At 41.5% G+C, this 17,736-nt stretch overlaps 1 protein-coding gene across 1 annotated transcript in view; it reads left to right on the top strand.

The window, feature by feature from the left end:
* Positions 1-6,651: 6,651 nt before the first annotated feature.
* Positions 6,652-17,736, top strand: part of SATB2 (SATB homeobox 2) — a 156,292-nt gene continuing 145,207 nt past the window's right edge. Inside the window, exon 1 of the mRNA XM_077830025.1 lies at positions 6,652-6,835. Coding sequence (XP_077686151.1) covers positions 6,667-6,835 — 169 coding nt within the window. The 5' untranslated portion in view covers positions 6,652-6,666. The remainder of the gene's footprint in view (positions 6,836-17,736) is intronic.

Here is a 17,736-nt window from a genome sequence, read left to right as displayed (position 1 = left end):
TCTTGCGCCTCTCCTTTGTTCTCCAGCCCATGCCCTGCCTCCGACCCCTGGCAGGGGTTTGGCCAAGGCTTGTAGCCTGCCACCACCCCTAGCGGAGTACGGTGCAGCCGCTCCGGACTCTCCCCCCACCGCCGCTCTCAGCCCCGAAGGCGATGCGGAGCGACCTTCCCAGGGAGGGGCTCGGAGGATGAACAGTTCATGTGCACGATTAGCCGGCGCTGGCTTCGTGGCCTTTCCTTGCGCTCCGCTAGGGGTTTCCCTTTGCGGGTGGAGGTTTGGGCCATTCCAGGCCTTTTGCCCTCCGCTGATTTAGCCACCGGGAAAGAAACTAACCGCCCCACCTCCCGCCCCCTCAGCAACAGTCGGTGCATTTCAAGCGCTGCACAGCCCCTTTGGCCCAGGAGCGCCGCTGAGATGCAGAGACAGGCCCTGGCTTCCGGCACTCAAAGCGGCGGAGTAAATAGAAAACGAAGTACCCGCTGATTCTCCAGGGCAGGGCTACCCCCCTGTTGCTTGCAGCCTGGCCGCCGGCTGCAGGGAGCCCGGCGCTTCCAAGTCCGGTGGCAGGCGTTAGAGGAGTCCGAGCTCACAGCACCCACGGGAAGCCAGGGGGGAGACGGGGGCACAAGGCAGGGTCAGGGCAGCAGGGGCCTCTACGAAGAAAAAGAAAAATAGGGAAGGTGAGGAAAGGAGCTAGATACCGAGAGACATAGGCAGCTCCTGGAGGAAAGAGGAAAAGAAGGAAATCGTATTGACTAGGAGTAATTTGTCATTCGATTGCGGGGGGAGAATTTGCGAAGAGCAAGGAATATTTCCCACTGTGATCCCAGGCGGGGACAACTTTCAAATGTCGCAAACTCCGCGCAGCGGAGCCCAGCAGATGAACAGCCGAGAAAGGAAGCGCAATAGTTGTCCAGGAAAATCTGCAAAAACTCCACAGCCTTCGGCTCTTTGCGCTTTTTGAAGGTCGGACAACGCTGGAACTTGAAATCGCGTGTTGGCTGGAAAAGTGACAGTTAATTAAAAACAAACCTTTCCACTGAGATTTGTGTTCAGAAAATTATTTGGCAATACACCACGCGAGGATTTAAAAAACGAAAATAACGATGATTGTCGCACGCTAATAAGCGCATCCATTTTGCATTCATCAGACTAGGTCCAAACAGAAAGCCCTGGTATTTGACTTTGTTCTAAATGACGAAAAAGCAGAAGTTATTAATAAAAGAGAAGCCAGCTTGTTATTTTTATATTAAAAATGCGGTGGAAAGTAATCGCTTCCCCCCCCAGTTGAAATAAATAAATGTGAAAAATTTGTACTGGAAAAAGCATATGTAATTTGAAACAGAAAAGGCCTTTATTGGGAAGTATTCTGTAAAAGAAAAATAAACATCATGTATCTCAAAATCTCCTATAAATCTGTTTGAATAAAATAAAGTTAAAGAAACAGAAATTACTAACCCGCAGAATTTAAGTAATCGGTTCAGTTTTGCGTGTCTTTAATAATAATCCTCCCAGTTTCCGTGCCACAATTATTACTACTCAATAATGCAAAGTTTAAGGAATTTTATATACAGAAAACAAGTTTGCAGCGCTTGTTCTCCATATAACGCACAAATGCAAAAAATAAATAAAAATAAAATAAAAAAGACCAACCCCTCCCCCCTCCCAAACCCATACCAGAAAAGAGGTGCAATGGATTAATTGAAAATAAAGCAATTGCAACGTATATATTTAAATGTATTTAATTGTATGCATTATTCAACTCCCCCCACCGAGTGGTTTAATAATTTAGAATCAATAGTTTCCCTGAAAACTTTATAAAATATTTACAAATAATAAAATATTAATCGATTAACAAGCCAGTTGTATTCTTTTATAGGAACTTTGCTAAAGTCCTGTAATCATGCTGTTGACATACGTCTCTGATGTTAACGAAAGGATTATTGACAAAATGAAATGAAGATCTTCAGACGGTGGTGTTTATAAAATAGCTCATTAATGAGCTTGGGTTGACTCTGTCCATCCACATCATCAGATATAATAATAGTGACGAATCAAACAGGGAAGATCCTGGCTAAACCACTGGTATTTTTTTCCAGAAGTACTGAAGTCCTAAAATCACCAATTCTTCTAACTTTCTGGCCATTGATCCGAAGGAATTCGTAGTTCAACATCGAAGGTAAGAATAAATCAACATTATTTAATTATTCAATAGTTGGTAGAAAATACGAACTTCCATATATAACCGACAACAGCATTTTACGCAGTTTATTTTGTTCAGTTACACTAGGGTATTGAAAAAAGTTTGCTCTCCAAACTTCCAGGATTCTTCTCTCTCTCTCCCCCCCCCCACCTGTCATCTTTCAAATACGAAATCTGGCTGACATACTTCAACTACTTTGCATTAAACTCCTCCAAAGTCTGCATTTTTCAGATGTATTAGCTTTCAGTCCTTCTCAAACAAGTCATGCAAACTGTCCGAGCGGGTCGTTGCTCCGTGCCTCGTGGAGAATTCTCGCCCCACACCACCCTCCCTACCTTTTGCTGGCAGGAGCCTCTAGTTCTGGGTCCCACAAAGTTGACCCGGAGCTACGACCCCCGCCCCCACCCCTTCCATTTCTTCCGGACCCGGGGGCAGAGATTACACCCTGTCGAGACGCCTCGTAGCCACGCAGCGAGAGATCGCTGGTCCTCCCCCGCCCCTGCGTGGGGAAGGAACCCGTCCTTCGCCCCAGCGATGGGAGGCGAGCAGCTGCTGCCTTTTCCGGGGTGGCGGAATCCTGCTGCTGCACCGGGATTGATCTGGAGTGAAGCGAGTTTCTCTCTTACCCTGGTCACAGCTCCGCCGCGTCTCACAGGCTCCCAGCCCCACTTCCTTGTACGGCCCAAAGCCCTTAGAGAGACACGATCCCTCTGCAACCTATTAACCTCGTCTGGAGGAAAAGCAAGAGCAGCAGCACCGCGGCTACAACCACCAGGCTGCAAGCTCCACACAGCCTAAATCCCCAAAGAAACTGCATTGCTGCGGCTCTACTTCCAAATGATGTCCATAGACTACCGGCAGGGATTGCAAACATGGTGGCGACGGGGCTGGGAGCTGCTGCGATTGCTTCTTTCTCCCGACTTAAGATAATAGGATGGGTGTGAAGCTATTAGTGCTGCTCGTTCTTATTCTTACCTCCAGATAATTTGACCCCCCCCGGCGCCCCCACACGGGAGCGCAACATTGGTGGCGGGGTTGAAAGTTGCTGCTGTTCTTGCTGCTTCTGGTTTTCCTACAAAGCCCGCCGAGACTGTCCTGGGCACGCGTGGGGTGGTGGAGGAAAGGAGTTACTGTTGCTCGCTCTCCCCTTTTGCTCCAGGTGATATTACTGGGGAGCAGGGGCTGCAGCTTGTTCTTTCCCGCAACCCCCTCTCCTCGGCAGGGCTGGGCAGAGTGGACAGGGGGGTCGCCCGGAGCGCTTGCTATTCTTAGTTCTTCTTCCCGGTCCCAAAGGCAGTCACTGAACCCCGCTCCCCAAAGGGTCTGTGACAGACCAGAGCCAGGGGAGCGTGTGTGTCCCGTTCCCGCTGCCCCCGCACTTGGCTGGGCTCCTTTCCTCTCCCACTCCCAGCCGCAGGCTTCCACGAACAGTCCCCTCCCCACAATCCTCAGGTCTCCCATGTGTCCCCCTTTAACGCGTTTCTACCCCTCTTTTTGACCCTCCGGCGCCACCGTAAAAGCAGGCCCACTGAAGGGGGCTCGGCCGGCCGCAATAGGCGCCGTTGAGCGGGCGGGCGAGTCGGTTGGTGCCTGGCGGAGCGGGAGCTGGGCATGGGCGAGCGGCGGGGACGCCCCGCTGGAGGGGGTTGGAATTTCTTCGGTCCACCTTAAAGCGGAGCTGGTGCCACCGCCGCCTCGGCTGCTGCGGGGCGGCCCCGAGCGGGGCCGGGCAGTTGGCGGCGCGGTTCGGCGTTTGCGGGCAGAGCCCCCCGCCCCCCCCTTCCCCGGCCCAGGCGCAGCCAGGCAGCGGCGAGGCCGGGGGCTGCCGCCGGGGATGGGCGGGAGGGCCCCGGCCCGCTGGCGCGCTGGCCCCTGCCCCAGAGCCCGGCGCTGGCGGACTGTCCGGGCTGCGGCTGCACCTTGCAGCCGGGGATGGCGGGGAGGCCGCGCCTCTGTCTGCCCCCGGCCTCCGCCGAGGCCCGACTCCCCCGGGCTGCACGTGTCCAGCTGCCCGCGGGGGTGGGCTTGGAGCCGGCGGAGGGCGCAACTTCCAGCCCAGGCCGTGCCCGGCAGCGACTCGCCGTGGGCAGGCTGCTCCCGCTGTCACGAGCCGGGCCTCTCTCTACGCCGCCCGCTCGCCCCCCGGCCCGGAGCCGCGGGCAGACGGGCAGAGCGCCCGGCTCCGGCTCCGCCTCCCCGGGTGCCCTTCTCTCCCCCGCCTCCTGCCCCTAACCCTGCCTCCCCGGCGCAGCGCCTGGCTCTCCTGCCCGTGTGCGCGCTCCGGGGAGACGTTCATTATTTATTTATTGGTGTTTAATTTCCTGCCAGGCGGGTCTCCCTCCCTCCCTCCCTTCTTCCCCACCCCTCTGCAGGCAGCGGGGCTGGCTGGAGCTGCAGCAGCCGTGGCTTGGGGCGCGGGGGGGTGGGGGGCTGCTTCTCTCCGCGCTGTACCTGAGCTGAGCTTATCCAGAGACTTTTATTTATTGGGGGTGTGGGGGGAGGGGAGGAAGGCAGGGGCGGGAGGTGGTTGCTATTTTGGATGCAAAGATCTGGGGACAGGAAAACCGCACACACAGACACACACACACACAGACACTGAAACCAAGGACAACCCCAAAAAGGACTCACTTTGCCTTGATGACTCAACGCAACTAATAATCATTTCTCTCCTCTCGCTCTGGCGAGTCCCTCCTGCTCCTCCTGCTGCTGCTGCTGGCAGAGCAGGGAGCGATTGAAAGTGACACATCGGGGGCTGCCGCCTCTTCACCGCGATCACAAGCGCCCGCTTCCCGGCTCCTCCTGCTGCCGCTTCTCCTCCCGCTGCCCGGGATAGCGGCCCCTTTAGACGCGGCCTCCCTCCCCTTCGCCACCCCCTCTCTCCCCCGCGATTGATTTTCTCTGCCGAAGGTGTGAGAAGTCGGGCGTCTCCTCCCCCCCCCCGGAGCCAGTCCCCTCACCTCTTCCCCCCCCCCCGACCCCCATACACTACCCCGGCTGCCCTCTGTGGAAGGGGCTTTGACTCGTGACAGCCAGCTCTGCCCAAGAAGGCACCCTGACCCAGGACCTTAAAGCTCGGACTCGAGGACAAGGAAAAGGGGGGTCAGCTGGGTGGGGAGGGGGGAAGGAAGTAGAAAGGAAGCAAACAGGAACGTAAAAGGAGGAAACAAGAAAACTTTCCACCCTGGATTCTCTACTTTTGATCCATGGACAGAGCCCAACTCAGCCAACTTACAGACAGACTATAAGCAGTAAGTACAGCAGGAGCGCGCCCACAAACCCGGCGTGGGTGAGCAGCTCGCAGCAGCCTTTGTCGCGAGGAGCTAGCTAGTTTTCTTATTTGCGGTGTCCATGAAATAATGACGGCGGTGGTGTTAATTGTGGGAGAAACAGCCCTGTCTGCAGCAATGCCCTGTCCCTTCTTATTCCTATGTGTCTGTGCGGCCGTTCCCAGGAGCCCGGCGAGCAGGATTGGGGCACACAGGTCTTGGGGTTTGCTGGCCTGGTTTGTACTGCGTTGTGTAGTCAAACCTGCAAACCCGAACTCCTTTAAATCCCGTGTGGGCACCCCAAACTGACCTGCCTTGCAGACACGCTGGAGCGCGAGGTACGGGGACCGGGGGCAGGTGGGGGGAGTTTTTCGAGTGAATTTGAACTTGAGTTTGATTTGGCGCCCAGTGTCAATGAACTAAGAGGAGGCTTGACCCGGGATGTGTTAACGGCGCTTTGATCAGTGAAGTGTAATCAAAGTACCTGTCGCATGTTGTTTTGAAAAACGTGCCGACGTTAATGCCCGTTTGCTAGCATACGGAGCAGGTCACATTTGCACGCACCCCAGAGCATGTGTAGATCTGGTTTGTTGTCCTTGCGGTGTTCGCGCGCTACGTTAGTTTTTAGAGCGATCTTCCGAAGAGAGAAGATCTTCATGTCTCGGCATATCGCTGTATTAATTCACAAGCGGGTCTTCACAGTCCGTTGTGTCCGCGTGGATCGGGTTAATTCTGTGCAGGAGTTACTTAACACACCTGCCTTTTTCAAAGTACCCAACTTTCTAAACTGGCCCGCGAGACAGAAATGTAACGTGTAAATGGCTCCGGTAATAACATGGTTTGTGCCACCGAATTTCAAGTGAACGATCCGCTCTGGCGAGCCGTTGTGGGTCAGTACTTGTTAGTTGTCTGTTCCTCAGTCTAGGTGGGCAATGTATTAACAACTCGGCCGCAAATACCTGGGTTTCAAGCAGTTTAGCTCTTGCACGCTATAGAGAATGAATTTGATTCTGAAAGCCGGGGTTTTGATTGCTTTATTTGGATCAAGTGAGCGGACAATGATGATTAGTAGCTCTTGAACTCCCTGGTTATGCTCTCTTTACAAACCTCTGAAGTGTATATGTTTCTTTCTTTCTAGGTCCTTGTTCATTTTACTGTGATCTGCCCGTGGGAACTTTGTCTCCAAGTCAAAGTAGTATGGAGCGGAGAAGTGAGAGTCCCTGTCTAAGGGATAGTCCAGACAGAGGGAGCGGCAGCCCTGATGTCAAAGGTCCTCCCCCCGTGAAGGTGGCCAGGCTCGAGCAGAATGGCAGTCCTATGGGAACCCGAGGGAGGCCCAATGGCTCTGTGACCAAATCAGTGGGAGGTAACCATCCACTAGTATTAATGTATACATAACAGACTGGCAGCTGAATTACAATGGCACAGTGTCAGGGTTCATGTTGATTAAGCTTTCTGTCTGGGTGTAGGATTACAGGAAGTGGATTGCAAATTGTCAGTACCCAACTTGCTCCTCATCAGTAACCAGCCGCCGCATTTACTGTTAAATAGAAAAGTGGTGTATCCAGAAGGTGGCATTTTGTTGGGCATGTTGCCACTCTGTGCGAGGTGTTGGCAGGTTTATGTCACAGTTAGCAGTTTCTAGCTTTTACTGGAAAGCTTTTAACTGTTCAACTCTATTCCAGTGTTAAAAGGGTGCATGTAAGGGCTTCGTTTCATATTGACTCTTTTCACAGAATATTTATTAAAAGGCCTTTTTAGTACCATGGTTAGTCCATCGCTATATCTACGCCAACTCACAAAAGGCCTTATCCTACCCCTACTGATGAAAAATGGAAACAGGATTGGGACGAAATACGCCAAGCTTTTGTTGAATACGCATAATTATAAACTGACAGTGGAAGATCACATTAAAATTTGTATTGCATGACGGCCTTATTTTTAGAGGGGAAAATACAATTTTAATCATGCATCAATAGATGATTATTAGCAAAAGAGAGCAATGGAGAACGCTTAACTATAGTTAACATGATCTCACTAGTGACTTAAAATATATCATGATATTTATTAATAATAATAATTAAAACCATAATGGTTTTATAAATTGAAAAAACCTGCTCTATTGAATTACAACACATATTACTTGTAGAGTGTATATGCTTTATGGAACTTATATGAACAGTTATAAAATCTTTAGGCAGTTAACCTGTTATGCAGAGGACATAGGAAGACATAAACACATGGTTAGGATCAGTTTGTTTAACATAATTATTACAGATTAATTTTGCAGTTTTGGCACAGTTACTCTCTGTAGAGCTTTAAATTTCATAGTTGCTCTGCTCCCTAGTTGCTATTCAATTTTGTGTTTATGGCATGTTTCAGTGACACGAGTGGCTGCTTTTTTTCAAGCAACTACTTACTCAAGCTAAACTCTCCGATGACCTCTTAAATGTCCTGCTTTTTCCTCTTAATTTTGATGTTGATGAGATTGATGTAATGTAACATTACATTTCGAAAAATATCTTTAACGTTTTGTAGCAGATCAGGTAATAAGAGAGAGAAATATTTCAAAACAGGCCATGGACATCTTTATATTTAGTAAGAAATGTAGCTATTTAATGTAATATATGTTTGTGGTGTTTGTTTTGTTTTTTTTAAATCTAGCCCATGATGGATACAAAAATCTAATCAGTTCATAATAGAAAGGGTCAGTATTAAGGACATTTAGAAAAGATACATTAATTTTGTCATCACATGACTGTGTACTGTGAACTTAATTTAACAGTTTTGTCATTATATGGTTGATTTAAGCATTTTTTCTCAATAGGGTTTCTAATTGCTGAAGTTTGTTGATAGGCTGCAGCTTGTATTTTTCGAATTGTAGTGATCTGTATATTTACTCAATGAAGGGTAGAAAAGTTCAGCAGTTTCTTGTGCTTTTGATGAATTCATCTCCATTTATTGAACCTGTTTTTGTTCTTTTAAAGTATGCAAAGGGAGAAATAACTTTACAGTTAAAGACTTGTTGTATTATACCAATTAGAAATTAATAGGAAAATAATTCACTGGCTAACAGTGGGATCCAACTAGCTAGTTTTGTCTGAAAATGCTAGAAAGTAAGTATTATAGCCATAGGTGCCTTTTAGAAGACTGAAGGACTGTGGCTTCATTTTAACGAAAGGCTTAGAACTTGGAACTAAAGTTTTGGAGATCTATTAAAATGCACTTAAAAAAAGGATGACTTCAAACATTTTGGAATATATATGTTGCTTTATAATTGCAACTGTGCTTTGCCAAAGGAAGTTTACAGGGTTCTGTGATTATATTGGTGGTTCAGATTGCCTCTGGCCTATTGAAGTACGGAGCGTTTCATTCAGTTTAACATGAAGACTTTCCTTTCTGAAGACAAACTTTTAAGAGGTTACATTTTCATTCACTGCTGTCTGGTTTGTTATAAGCTTAATATAGACTGGAGTGTTAAAAATGTAGGGGAATCATGGTGAATTTTTTTTCCCTTGGGTTTTTTAGACAGCTTGCCTGAGTGTCTCATAGTTTGAGTACCATAATACAGTTTATTCATTAGTTCTTGTTCATATTGAGAGCAAGAACAATTTTATTTTTGTCTGAATACTGATCTAGAATCTATAATACTCAATGCTAAAGTAGTTAAGGTGGATTTTTTTTTATAAGATAATGGCACTGTATAAGATTGATTTTTATTTTTTAGAAAAGCTTTCAGGATAAACTAGCATATCTGTTTTTCAGAGAGATGTTTCCCATTTTCTTTTTAAGATTTGATGTTTACGAACACATTACTTTGACTTTGTGTTCAAGTAATGTATTGTGAATGCAAATAACTGTGTCTGTCGGTTTCAGAAGTTCATATTGCTCCAAATGTACACTGAAATGGTAATAATTTTGTCACTTTAATTGTGACACTCAAATGTTGGCATTTGAAAAGTACTTTTTTAATATATTAGAGTTTTAGAAAATAATATCCTTTCATGTACAAAACTTCGTGTCTATAAAAATAAGTTGTTAATAAACCACTTTTCCAGTGCTAGTCATAGATGAAGACTCTTCAGTAAAAGCAAACTATATTGAAATGTTGCATAGTGAAGTGACTTCCAAGACTTTAGCTGATGTGCTCTTAGTTTGATTTTTATTTTGTAAGTTTAAAATGTGTTTTATAAAAAACTAATATTTTTCAAAAAGCAAAATATTTTCAATGTTTTTCTATTTAGAGACAGTGTAATTACAATCTTTTTCAGGTCTGTAGAACGTGTTTTAAGATTTGAACCCCAGGGCAATAAGACGCTAACAAATCACATTTTGATTACTCTTAGTTTCCCTTCATTCGTTCTATGTAGGTAAATGCTGAAATGTTTTTTTTTTTTCTATTATGCCCACTTTTAGTTAAATCTCAAGAATAAATATTCCTGTACATTTTCATTAAAAATGGAGAAATTTAATTTAAATTATCTAAAGCTATGGTGGGACTGATGACCTCTGGTAACAAGTTTTATAACTTTTTTTTTGTGTTTATTACATTTTTTTTACAATGATTTCCCTGAGAAAGAGAGATATATTAAAGTGCACGGACGTTCCACTTTTCTCACTGAATTTTTCAGTGAGAATATTTTATATGAAGTGCTGCAAACAGTATATCAGCTCTGCTAGGGAGAAGTTTTGCCTTCTGACTTTTTTTGTAGCTAATGTACATAATTCAAAGGGCCATTATGGCAGCTGTAATAAACTTGTGTAGGTCACAAAAAAAATAAACAAGGCTGTTTTTAATAGGGGATTTTAAAGTTTCTGTACTGTTTACAATGGTGTTTGCTTCAGCTGAAGGTGTTAGAGTCCAGTTTTGTTTTGCTCTGGCTAGTCCAACACTTTCCAAAATGTTTCACCAGTTATCTAACCAGTCTGTTTTAAAGCATGTATGTAATAAAACACAAGTGCTCAGATGTTTGTGACTGGCAGGTTTTATAGAGGGTCCCTGGGAAAAAAGGCTAATATATCTTTAAAAAACATACGAAGTCTGGGAGAGAATTTAGAGTGTGCAGGAGAACTATGGTGTTGACAGCTTTATATTCCTGTTGGGTAACATTCACTTACTAGAATTGGCGTCCCCTCTCAGTTAGTAATTCACTCCATAAGGATTTTGAAAAAAAGAATGATTAATAGCTAGGAAATTCAGATTTGCAAAATTGTTGATTAAGCTTGCAAACCTGTCTGTAAATGGAGCTGTATTTGTATGTGTGTATTTTATTTCTGAGAAAACAGAAAATGAGTTCAGAGTCTTGAGTGTATCTTAAATATTAATGTTCTAAATGTGCTATTTAATACTTCAGTATAGAAGAATTAAATGTAGAACCCAAATAACACAATCAACTTTTAGGTAGGAAGCAATTGTATAATATTTGCTTCTTAAATGAGTTTGAAACCAGTTTAATAGCAATTATTTTTTTCTTCATTTACCTGTTAAAACATGCAATTTAATTTTATAATATTTGTCTGAAAGAGAGAACTTTCAAACAGTTGTAACTAAATTACACGAGCAGTACTTAAATCTACCATATGGTTTAAATGCTTATAGGAAGCTACAAATATAAAAAATCTTCTTGATGCAGTGCATTCTTCTATGGGTGTTCCTGATAATTTTGTACTGCTGATTGTTCTCAGCTTTTTAACATTAAAGCTTAAACATATTTTGATCTTCATAAGTACATTTCAGAAATCTGTTTTAATATCTCTCTCAACACAGAGAAATGCCAATCAAGGGTGGTAAAAGTACTGTCTATCAAAATCAGTGTCTTGCAGCTAGTTTTACAAAAGAATACTAGTTAATCTTTGTTATCCTATAACTGTTTCAAGGATATAAATACCTTGTTGCCGGGGGTACGGAGATATCCATTATTATACAGACTGATGCATGCAGATTGATCACATTTGATATTATATTCTAAATTGTTAGGCTATCATTTAGAGCTAAATTTTATCTACAATAACTGTTAACATGTTTTAATTGTCTGCACAGAGAATGTTACTTTATTTTACCTGATCTATTTATAAGGAATAGGTTTTAGATGTTCAAATCTAGGTGAAGAATAACATAATACTGTCTGAAAAAGGTAATTTTGCTATTTGAAAGGGCTGAACATGTCTAGGTATTGAAGCTATGAAAGCTGCAAAGCCTTATTAGCTTGGGAATTGGCAATGCACTGTAGTTTATCTTATACCACATATACGATATAGTTGGAAAACACTAATTTTCTTTTGCTTTAATTCAGCATGAATTAAAATAGAAAGCGTATTCTTAGTTTTATGCATTACTAGTATATCACTAGGAAAAAAACCCCTCATCTAATTTGAATAAGGAAAAGGGGACACTGGTATCTCCTTGTAATGCAGATGTAGGCTGATTAATTGTTAGAAATGGGCTGCTTTTTGTGCTGAAAAAGATTATTTTTCTTTCCTGATCATAGCTGATATCTTAAAGAGAATAAACTTAACAGTCGCTGTTCTGGGGTCATCTAGTGTATCATTTGTATTTTTGCTGAGGTAGAAAAATAGCCCTTCACTGTGTTTTCAATACTTGGTCTGTTATTAAACTAAAGATACAGTTGGTTTAAAATATATATGTAATTGAAAATATGCATTAAACAGAATATAGGGTATCCACCCAGTCGGTGACCTACGCATAATTTGATGGTTAGTGTAATTTTGGAACTCTAAGTTCCATCTACAGAAAACCACTGACCATTATGTATTTGAGACTTGAAGATTAGCTGTAATAAGATTTTTTTCCCCCCACAACTGTTCAGAAGTAGCTATAGGCATCTTTTTTCCCCTCCTCACAGTAAATTGCTAGATGCCGTTATCTTCATCATGAACCCAAGAAAAGAAAAGGGACCAACATCTTTGAGAAATTAAATGTTAATTCTTCTTTCTGTAAACCGTACACTTGCTGTACTTATAGGACAGAACCGATTTACTGTCAGTTATTTACAGGACATTTCTTTGAGATAGGTGCTGTCAGTGTGATTCTAACAGTGACCCTGTAGAATAGAATAGGTTTGATGCACATGGAAGGGTGGTAGGTCCATGCCAAAATAGCTGCAGTATAGAACAGCGGGGAACTTTTGCTGCAGAACATTAAATAGCTACATTTTTACAACCAAATTCGAACAAAGAGCTTAGACATCATCTGCAAAAGGAAAACAATATTAAACTTTACTGTTATGGATAAACTCCTAAAGGTGAAGCTAAACGATTGTTTTTCTTTCCTAACTATATCAATATTCCTAATGAAATTATTTTGCTATGTGAAATATTTTAGCAAGGTTTAATAGTTGATGAAAACTAGTTTTTCATGTAATTGTTTGTAATAAAGTAGTCATAAGCTTTCTGTGATCAGTTAAATGTGTCACAATTCATATTTCTAATCTGTATTCTAGACTTCCACATATTGTCTAATACCTTAATACACAGCCCTTCATTTTCAATTGAGATTATAGTTTGAATACTTTTTAATGAAATTACAAAAGTGTGATAACACTAATTTTTAATGCCCTCTGCATGAGCAAAAAGGGGCACAGTGGTATTTTGGACCTTATGTAAAGAGAAAGCTGGCGCATGTAACATATTTTGTCACTGAAAATGATACAATAAATGGCAATGTAAATTGGCATCTATGCTGTTATAAAATTGAGACCATTTGCTGCAGTATGTAGTTTACGTTCACAAAATTGTTGTGTGTCCTAAAGAAGAGAAATTTTGACTTTGTGAATGAACAACTATCAGGCCATTGAAGAATCTTTGGTGCTGTGTGTGTGTAGTGTAAAGTGTTAGAACTGACAGATTGTTTTGAACTCTCTGTGGTCTTTTTAAAGTAGAAAGTCCTTTTGAAATAACTGAAAGTAGTTAAAATGAGGAAAGCTTTATCTCTATTGCAAAAGTTATAATTTGGTCAAGTTTGCTCTTCATTTACTATCTTTCTATGCATAATGAGCTTAAATTGGATAATTTATTTTGGCTAACTCAAATTTTGCAGGATTTTTCCTGCCTGTTGGTGACACTTAATGTATTTCAAGATCAAAGGCCCAATCCTGCAAGGCATTAAGTATCATCAACTCCTCTTGAATTGATGTGAATTGTGGGTGATTTGCACCACAAGGAAGTTGCTCAGCACTTAGCTCAATCAGTGTCTGATTTAGGCTCTTTATGTGTAGCTATCAAATGAGTGTTCTCCTTTGGCAACACAAAGTAGACGTTTTGAACATAGCAGAATGTGTTAAAATGCATCATTTTTGAGAGAGAAATGATGAACCCATCTTTGGTTCCTACTCTATCAGCTATACTGCAACAGATGCATTTTCACATTCTTCTATAAGTGAAACTGACTTACGAACTAAAGCCACCACAGACAAAAGCCAGTTGAGGATTTGATGGTGTCAGAGAAAAATATATTTTGTAGCCTCTAGTCATGCTAAAAATGTTTCCTCCTTTATTTAGGCTTGGCACAATTCAAATTTTAAATGATTGCCACAGATATTTTTTAAAGCATTTTTTGTCTATTTCGGTTTTAATAGTTGCTCAAAATCATGGGTTTTCTACATTCCCCCCCCCCATAATTTTTATTAATTTAAAATTTCACAGTTGGATGAAATTATGGAGGGGGTCAGGCAATGGAGGGGGCAGACAGTTATTATTTAATGATAATAAATGCTGATATTCAAAAAGTTAAATCTTTAATATCCTTAAAAGACAAACTGTCAGCTACGTATGTCAAAATATACAATGTAAATATCCTTAAATCACAATCTAATAAGTTCTCAAGCAGCATTTTTCTTACTTTGCCTATCTGTAAATTTTGACGATTATCGAAGGAAATATTTTAGTTGGTTTGTGTATGTATTGTGAAATTGATGTTTATCACCATTTACCAATAACAATTTAATCCTTCCTAGCACACCCATATTTAAGCTTGGTGTGTGTTGCTGTATGCTAGTCAGTTAAAACATATATATTTCCTTTGTTACCTAAAACCTAATTTAAATTTATTAGTAGTACAAAATATAGAAATTACACTTTCATCCCAGTTTTAAGGGCTTTCATTAGCCTGGCTGTGTTAGGTTCTTCAGTTCATTCACAAAGTTTTTACTGCATTTATACATTATATTTAAAAACAACAACAACTCTTCTTTGCATTAAATGGCAACTGTGTTGACGTTGTTGCAGATTTGAAATTGAGTTCTTACAAAATCTACTTTAAAAGTTGCTACGGCTACAGTAACTTCTCATAAAAGCTAATTATTTGAACCAAACGCTTTGTGGGCAATTGTTCTTTTGTCTTTGTACTGAGGGAAAATATTGAGTTAACTATTTAGAATTGTACTTCTCTCAGATTAGAGAATGATAGTTTTAATAATGGTTTGTCACTATAATACCAGCTGAAAAGATTCAGATAACTTCCCTTAAAGATTGAAATAGTTGATAAATATGCTTATTTTAAACCTGGTCTAAAACAACATTATTCCCATCACCCCCCCCCCCCGAAAGTTGTGAAAAGTTGTAACTCTGTTAGTGAGCAAGGTATTTTAGAGACCACTAATGTGATAAGAACTTACAATAAGTTTGATTGTAAGATTCTTCGTTTTTTTGTTTTTTTTTGTTTTTTTTTTTTAAAGTCTACATTTAGAGTAAATATGAAAATCAGTGTTGCTAACAGATCAGGACTAACACACTTTTCTGCCTGACACAAAGCTGCAGGGATGACTTACCGCAGTGCCAAATGACCAAAAATGTAAACGTGGTGCAGTGTGAGCCATAGAGTCTTATTATTTTCATTTGCATGCTGGAGGGGAGAGTGCATGTCTGCACTAGAGATTTTAAACCTTGTGTCAAATGCGAAATTGTTAGTAGCTGCTACGCTCAGTTTTGTTAAGAAAAAAAAGTAGCACTATAACATGTATAAGCTGTCTGAAATTCCGTTAGGGATAGAGAGAAAATGAAAGAGGAACAGGTAGTTGTGGATAGGAGTTAAGTACATGTCTTGTTTTCTGAATAGAATTACATGGATTCCAGTTTGTGCCTTGTTAGTCATGCTGCTGTCCCTGAGGTCAAACCAACACTTCTTTTTTCAGCGGGTAGATTATAGTACATGTCATATTAAATAGTCAGAATAATGACATAAATTTGTCTACAGCAATGCCAACAAAGGAAAGAAGGTTAAGAGGAAGCCTTCAGCCAACCCAACTCTACCATCCGACTACTTTTCATATGAAATTGATGCATCCTGCACTTCGGCCATATACACATTGCATTTTCAAAGTGAAGTATAAACAGCTTCTACTCCAGTGTCCTCCTTTGCCTATGTGTTCTTTCTTTCTTTCTTTCTTTCTTTCTTTCTTTCTTTCTTTCTTTCTTTCTTTCTTTCTTTCTTTCTTTCTTTCTTTCTTTCTTTCTTTCTTTCTTTTTAAGATGTGCAAGCCTTTTCAAAAGCACTAGATCGGGCAAAGAATGTTTTGTGGAAATTCTTCATACCAAAACCTTGCTTTTTATCTTACTTTAGCCACAAGGTTACTTTCTTTTTCAAGATGCTTTACTTATTATATTAGCATCTTATGTGAAAGCAAATGTACTACTTCATCTATCACTGAATATCACCCACAATTTGTTCATTTCACTTAGTGCTATACTATCTAGAAGTTGCTCATTTTATCTTCATTTGGACTGAAGCTTCAAATAAGTGGAAAAACTTAAGTAAAATACCATATATCCTAGTAATATAAACACATGAAGAGTTCTTTTTTCATAAATATTACTGATAGGCATATATTGGAAATGAAGCAAGTTATTTTCCAAACCATAACTAGATTATATAGCCAAAATAATATAAATTCATATTTTGTGCTATATTTTTAGTTTATATGCATTTCCTCTCTTTACATATTAAAAATTAAATGTGCACAGTTTTGAGGCTTGATATTTTGAATGGCTACTAAGGAATGAAGTTATAAATTAGGTGTTATACATTACTTTGGAGTAAAAGGTGATTTTTCGTAATGTCTTTTCCTAACTTACAAATAACTTTTGTTGCCATAATACAAACATGCTAGCAGAGCTGCATGATAGATGTCTCTAAGTATCGTAGTAAAAGAAAATGACTTGTATTCTGAGGCTGTGGATAGTTTATGTTGTTTTGGACCCATTTCCCAAGCAGTGATCGAAAACAGATTACAATAACAATTATACAGTCAGAAGATGCAATATCCATTTCTGCTTTAATTGAGTGAAAGAATAATAAAAACATCATTAAGAAAAATGAGGTGGACCTGTCATACACTCTACCAATTTTTAGACTTGGAGAAAATGCAGAGGAACTGAAATGTTTTTTAGTTTATTTCATCTTGTTTGTTAGCTGATGTTTATATTTATTATCCTAGAAGATCTTTGACTTGGGTTCTTCACAAGGGCAGATATGGATGAACACCTAGTAACTGGATACTACTAAGATGCTAAAGCTAAGGTTAGGCATTATCTCTGTTGATTTAATAGTAAAATAATTTTTTCTGTCACTTGTTTAATTTTCCCGTTTGTTACTCAATATGATTAGAGATGCTCGTTATCATATGCTACCCATGTAAACTTAGGGAATCTTAGGGGTAAGGGAGAAGGAACGGCCTCTAAGTAAGCAAGCAGTTGCATTCTGCACTAGATGAGGTGCCAGTCCTTCCAATATAGTCCTGTGTGTACCATGTTGTAGCAATCCTTTCTGGAGAGCCCCCAAAGCATGGGTAGTTGACACCTCCAAATCCACACAGTAGGGCTGCCCTAGCAGATCCTTTTTCCCTCTGGAGGTTGTGGCCAAATATAGCGCGCTGGTTGAACAAAATAAATATGTAGTTGTGAAGCTCTAGTGGCTGTTAAATGGAATTCCTTTCCCTTGTGACCTGTTTGGTAAAGGCATGGCTACTGCTAAAAACCGTATGGTAAATGTACGGTACCAGCTCTTAAGAGAGCATTACGAAAAAGGGGGCTAAATTTTAAACAGAGAGATGGTACTACTCCTTCTGCTGCAGAGGTATACGGTTTCCTCTGCAGCCCTTGCTTTCCTTCCCTCAGTTAACACAGATCAAAGTATTGGCACCCTCCATGCGAGACAAACCAGACTGTGGCTGGGGACCTGCAGGTAAAGATGCTGAGTCATAATTTCTGATGTGCTTGTGCCCCATGCCCACTCTCCCTGAAGGCTTTTTGCAG

This window comes from Eretmochelys imbricata, chromosome 11, assembly GCF_965152235.1.
Source record: "Eretmochelys imbricata isolate rEreImb1 chromosome 11, rEreImb1.hap1, whole genome shotgun sequence".
Taxonomy (NCBI): Eukaryota; Metazoa; Chordata; order Testudines; family Cheloniidae; genus Eretmochelys; species Eretmochelys imbricata.
The sequence above is the reverse complement of the archived record's forward strand: the minus strand, read 5'-3'. Positions and strand labels throughout refer to the sequence as shown.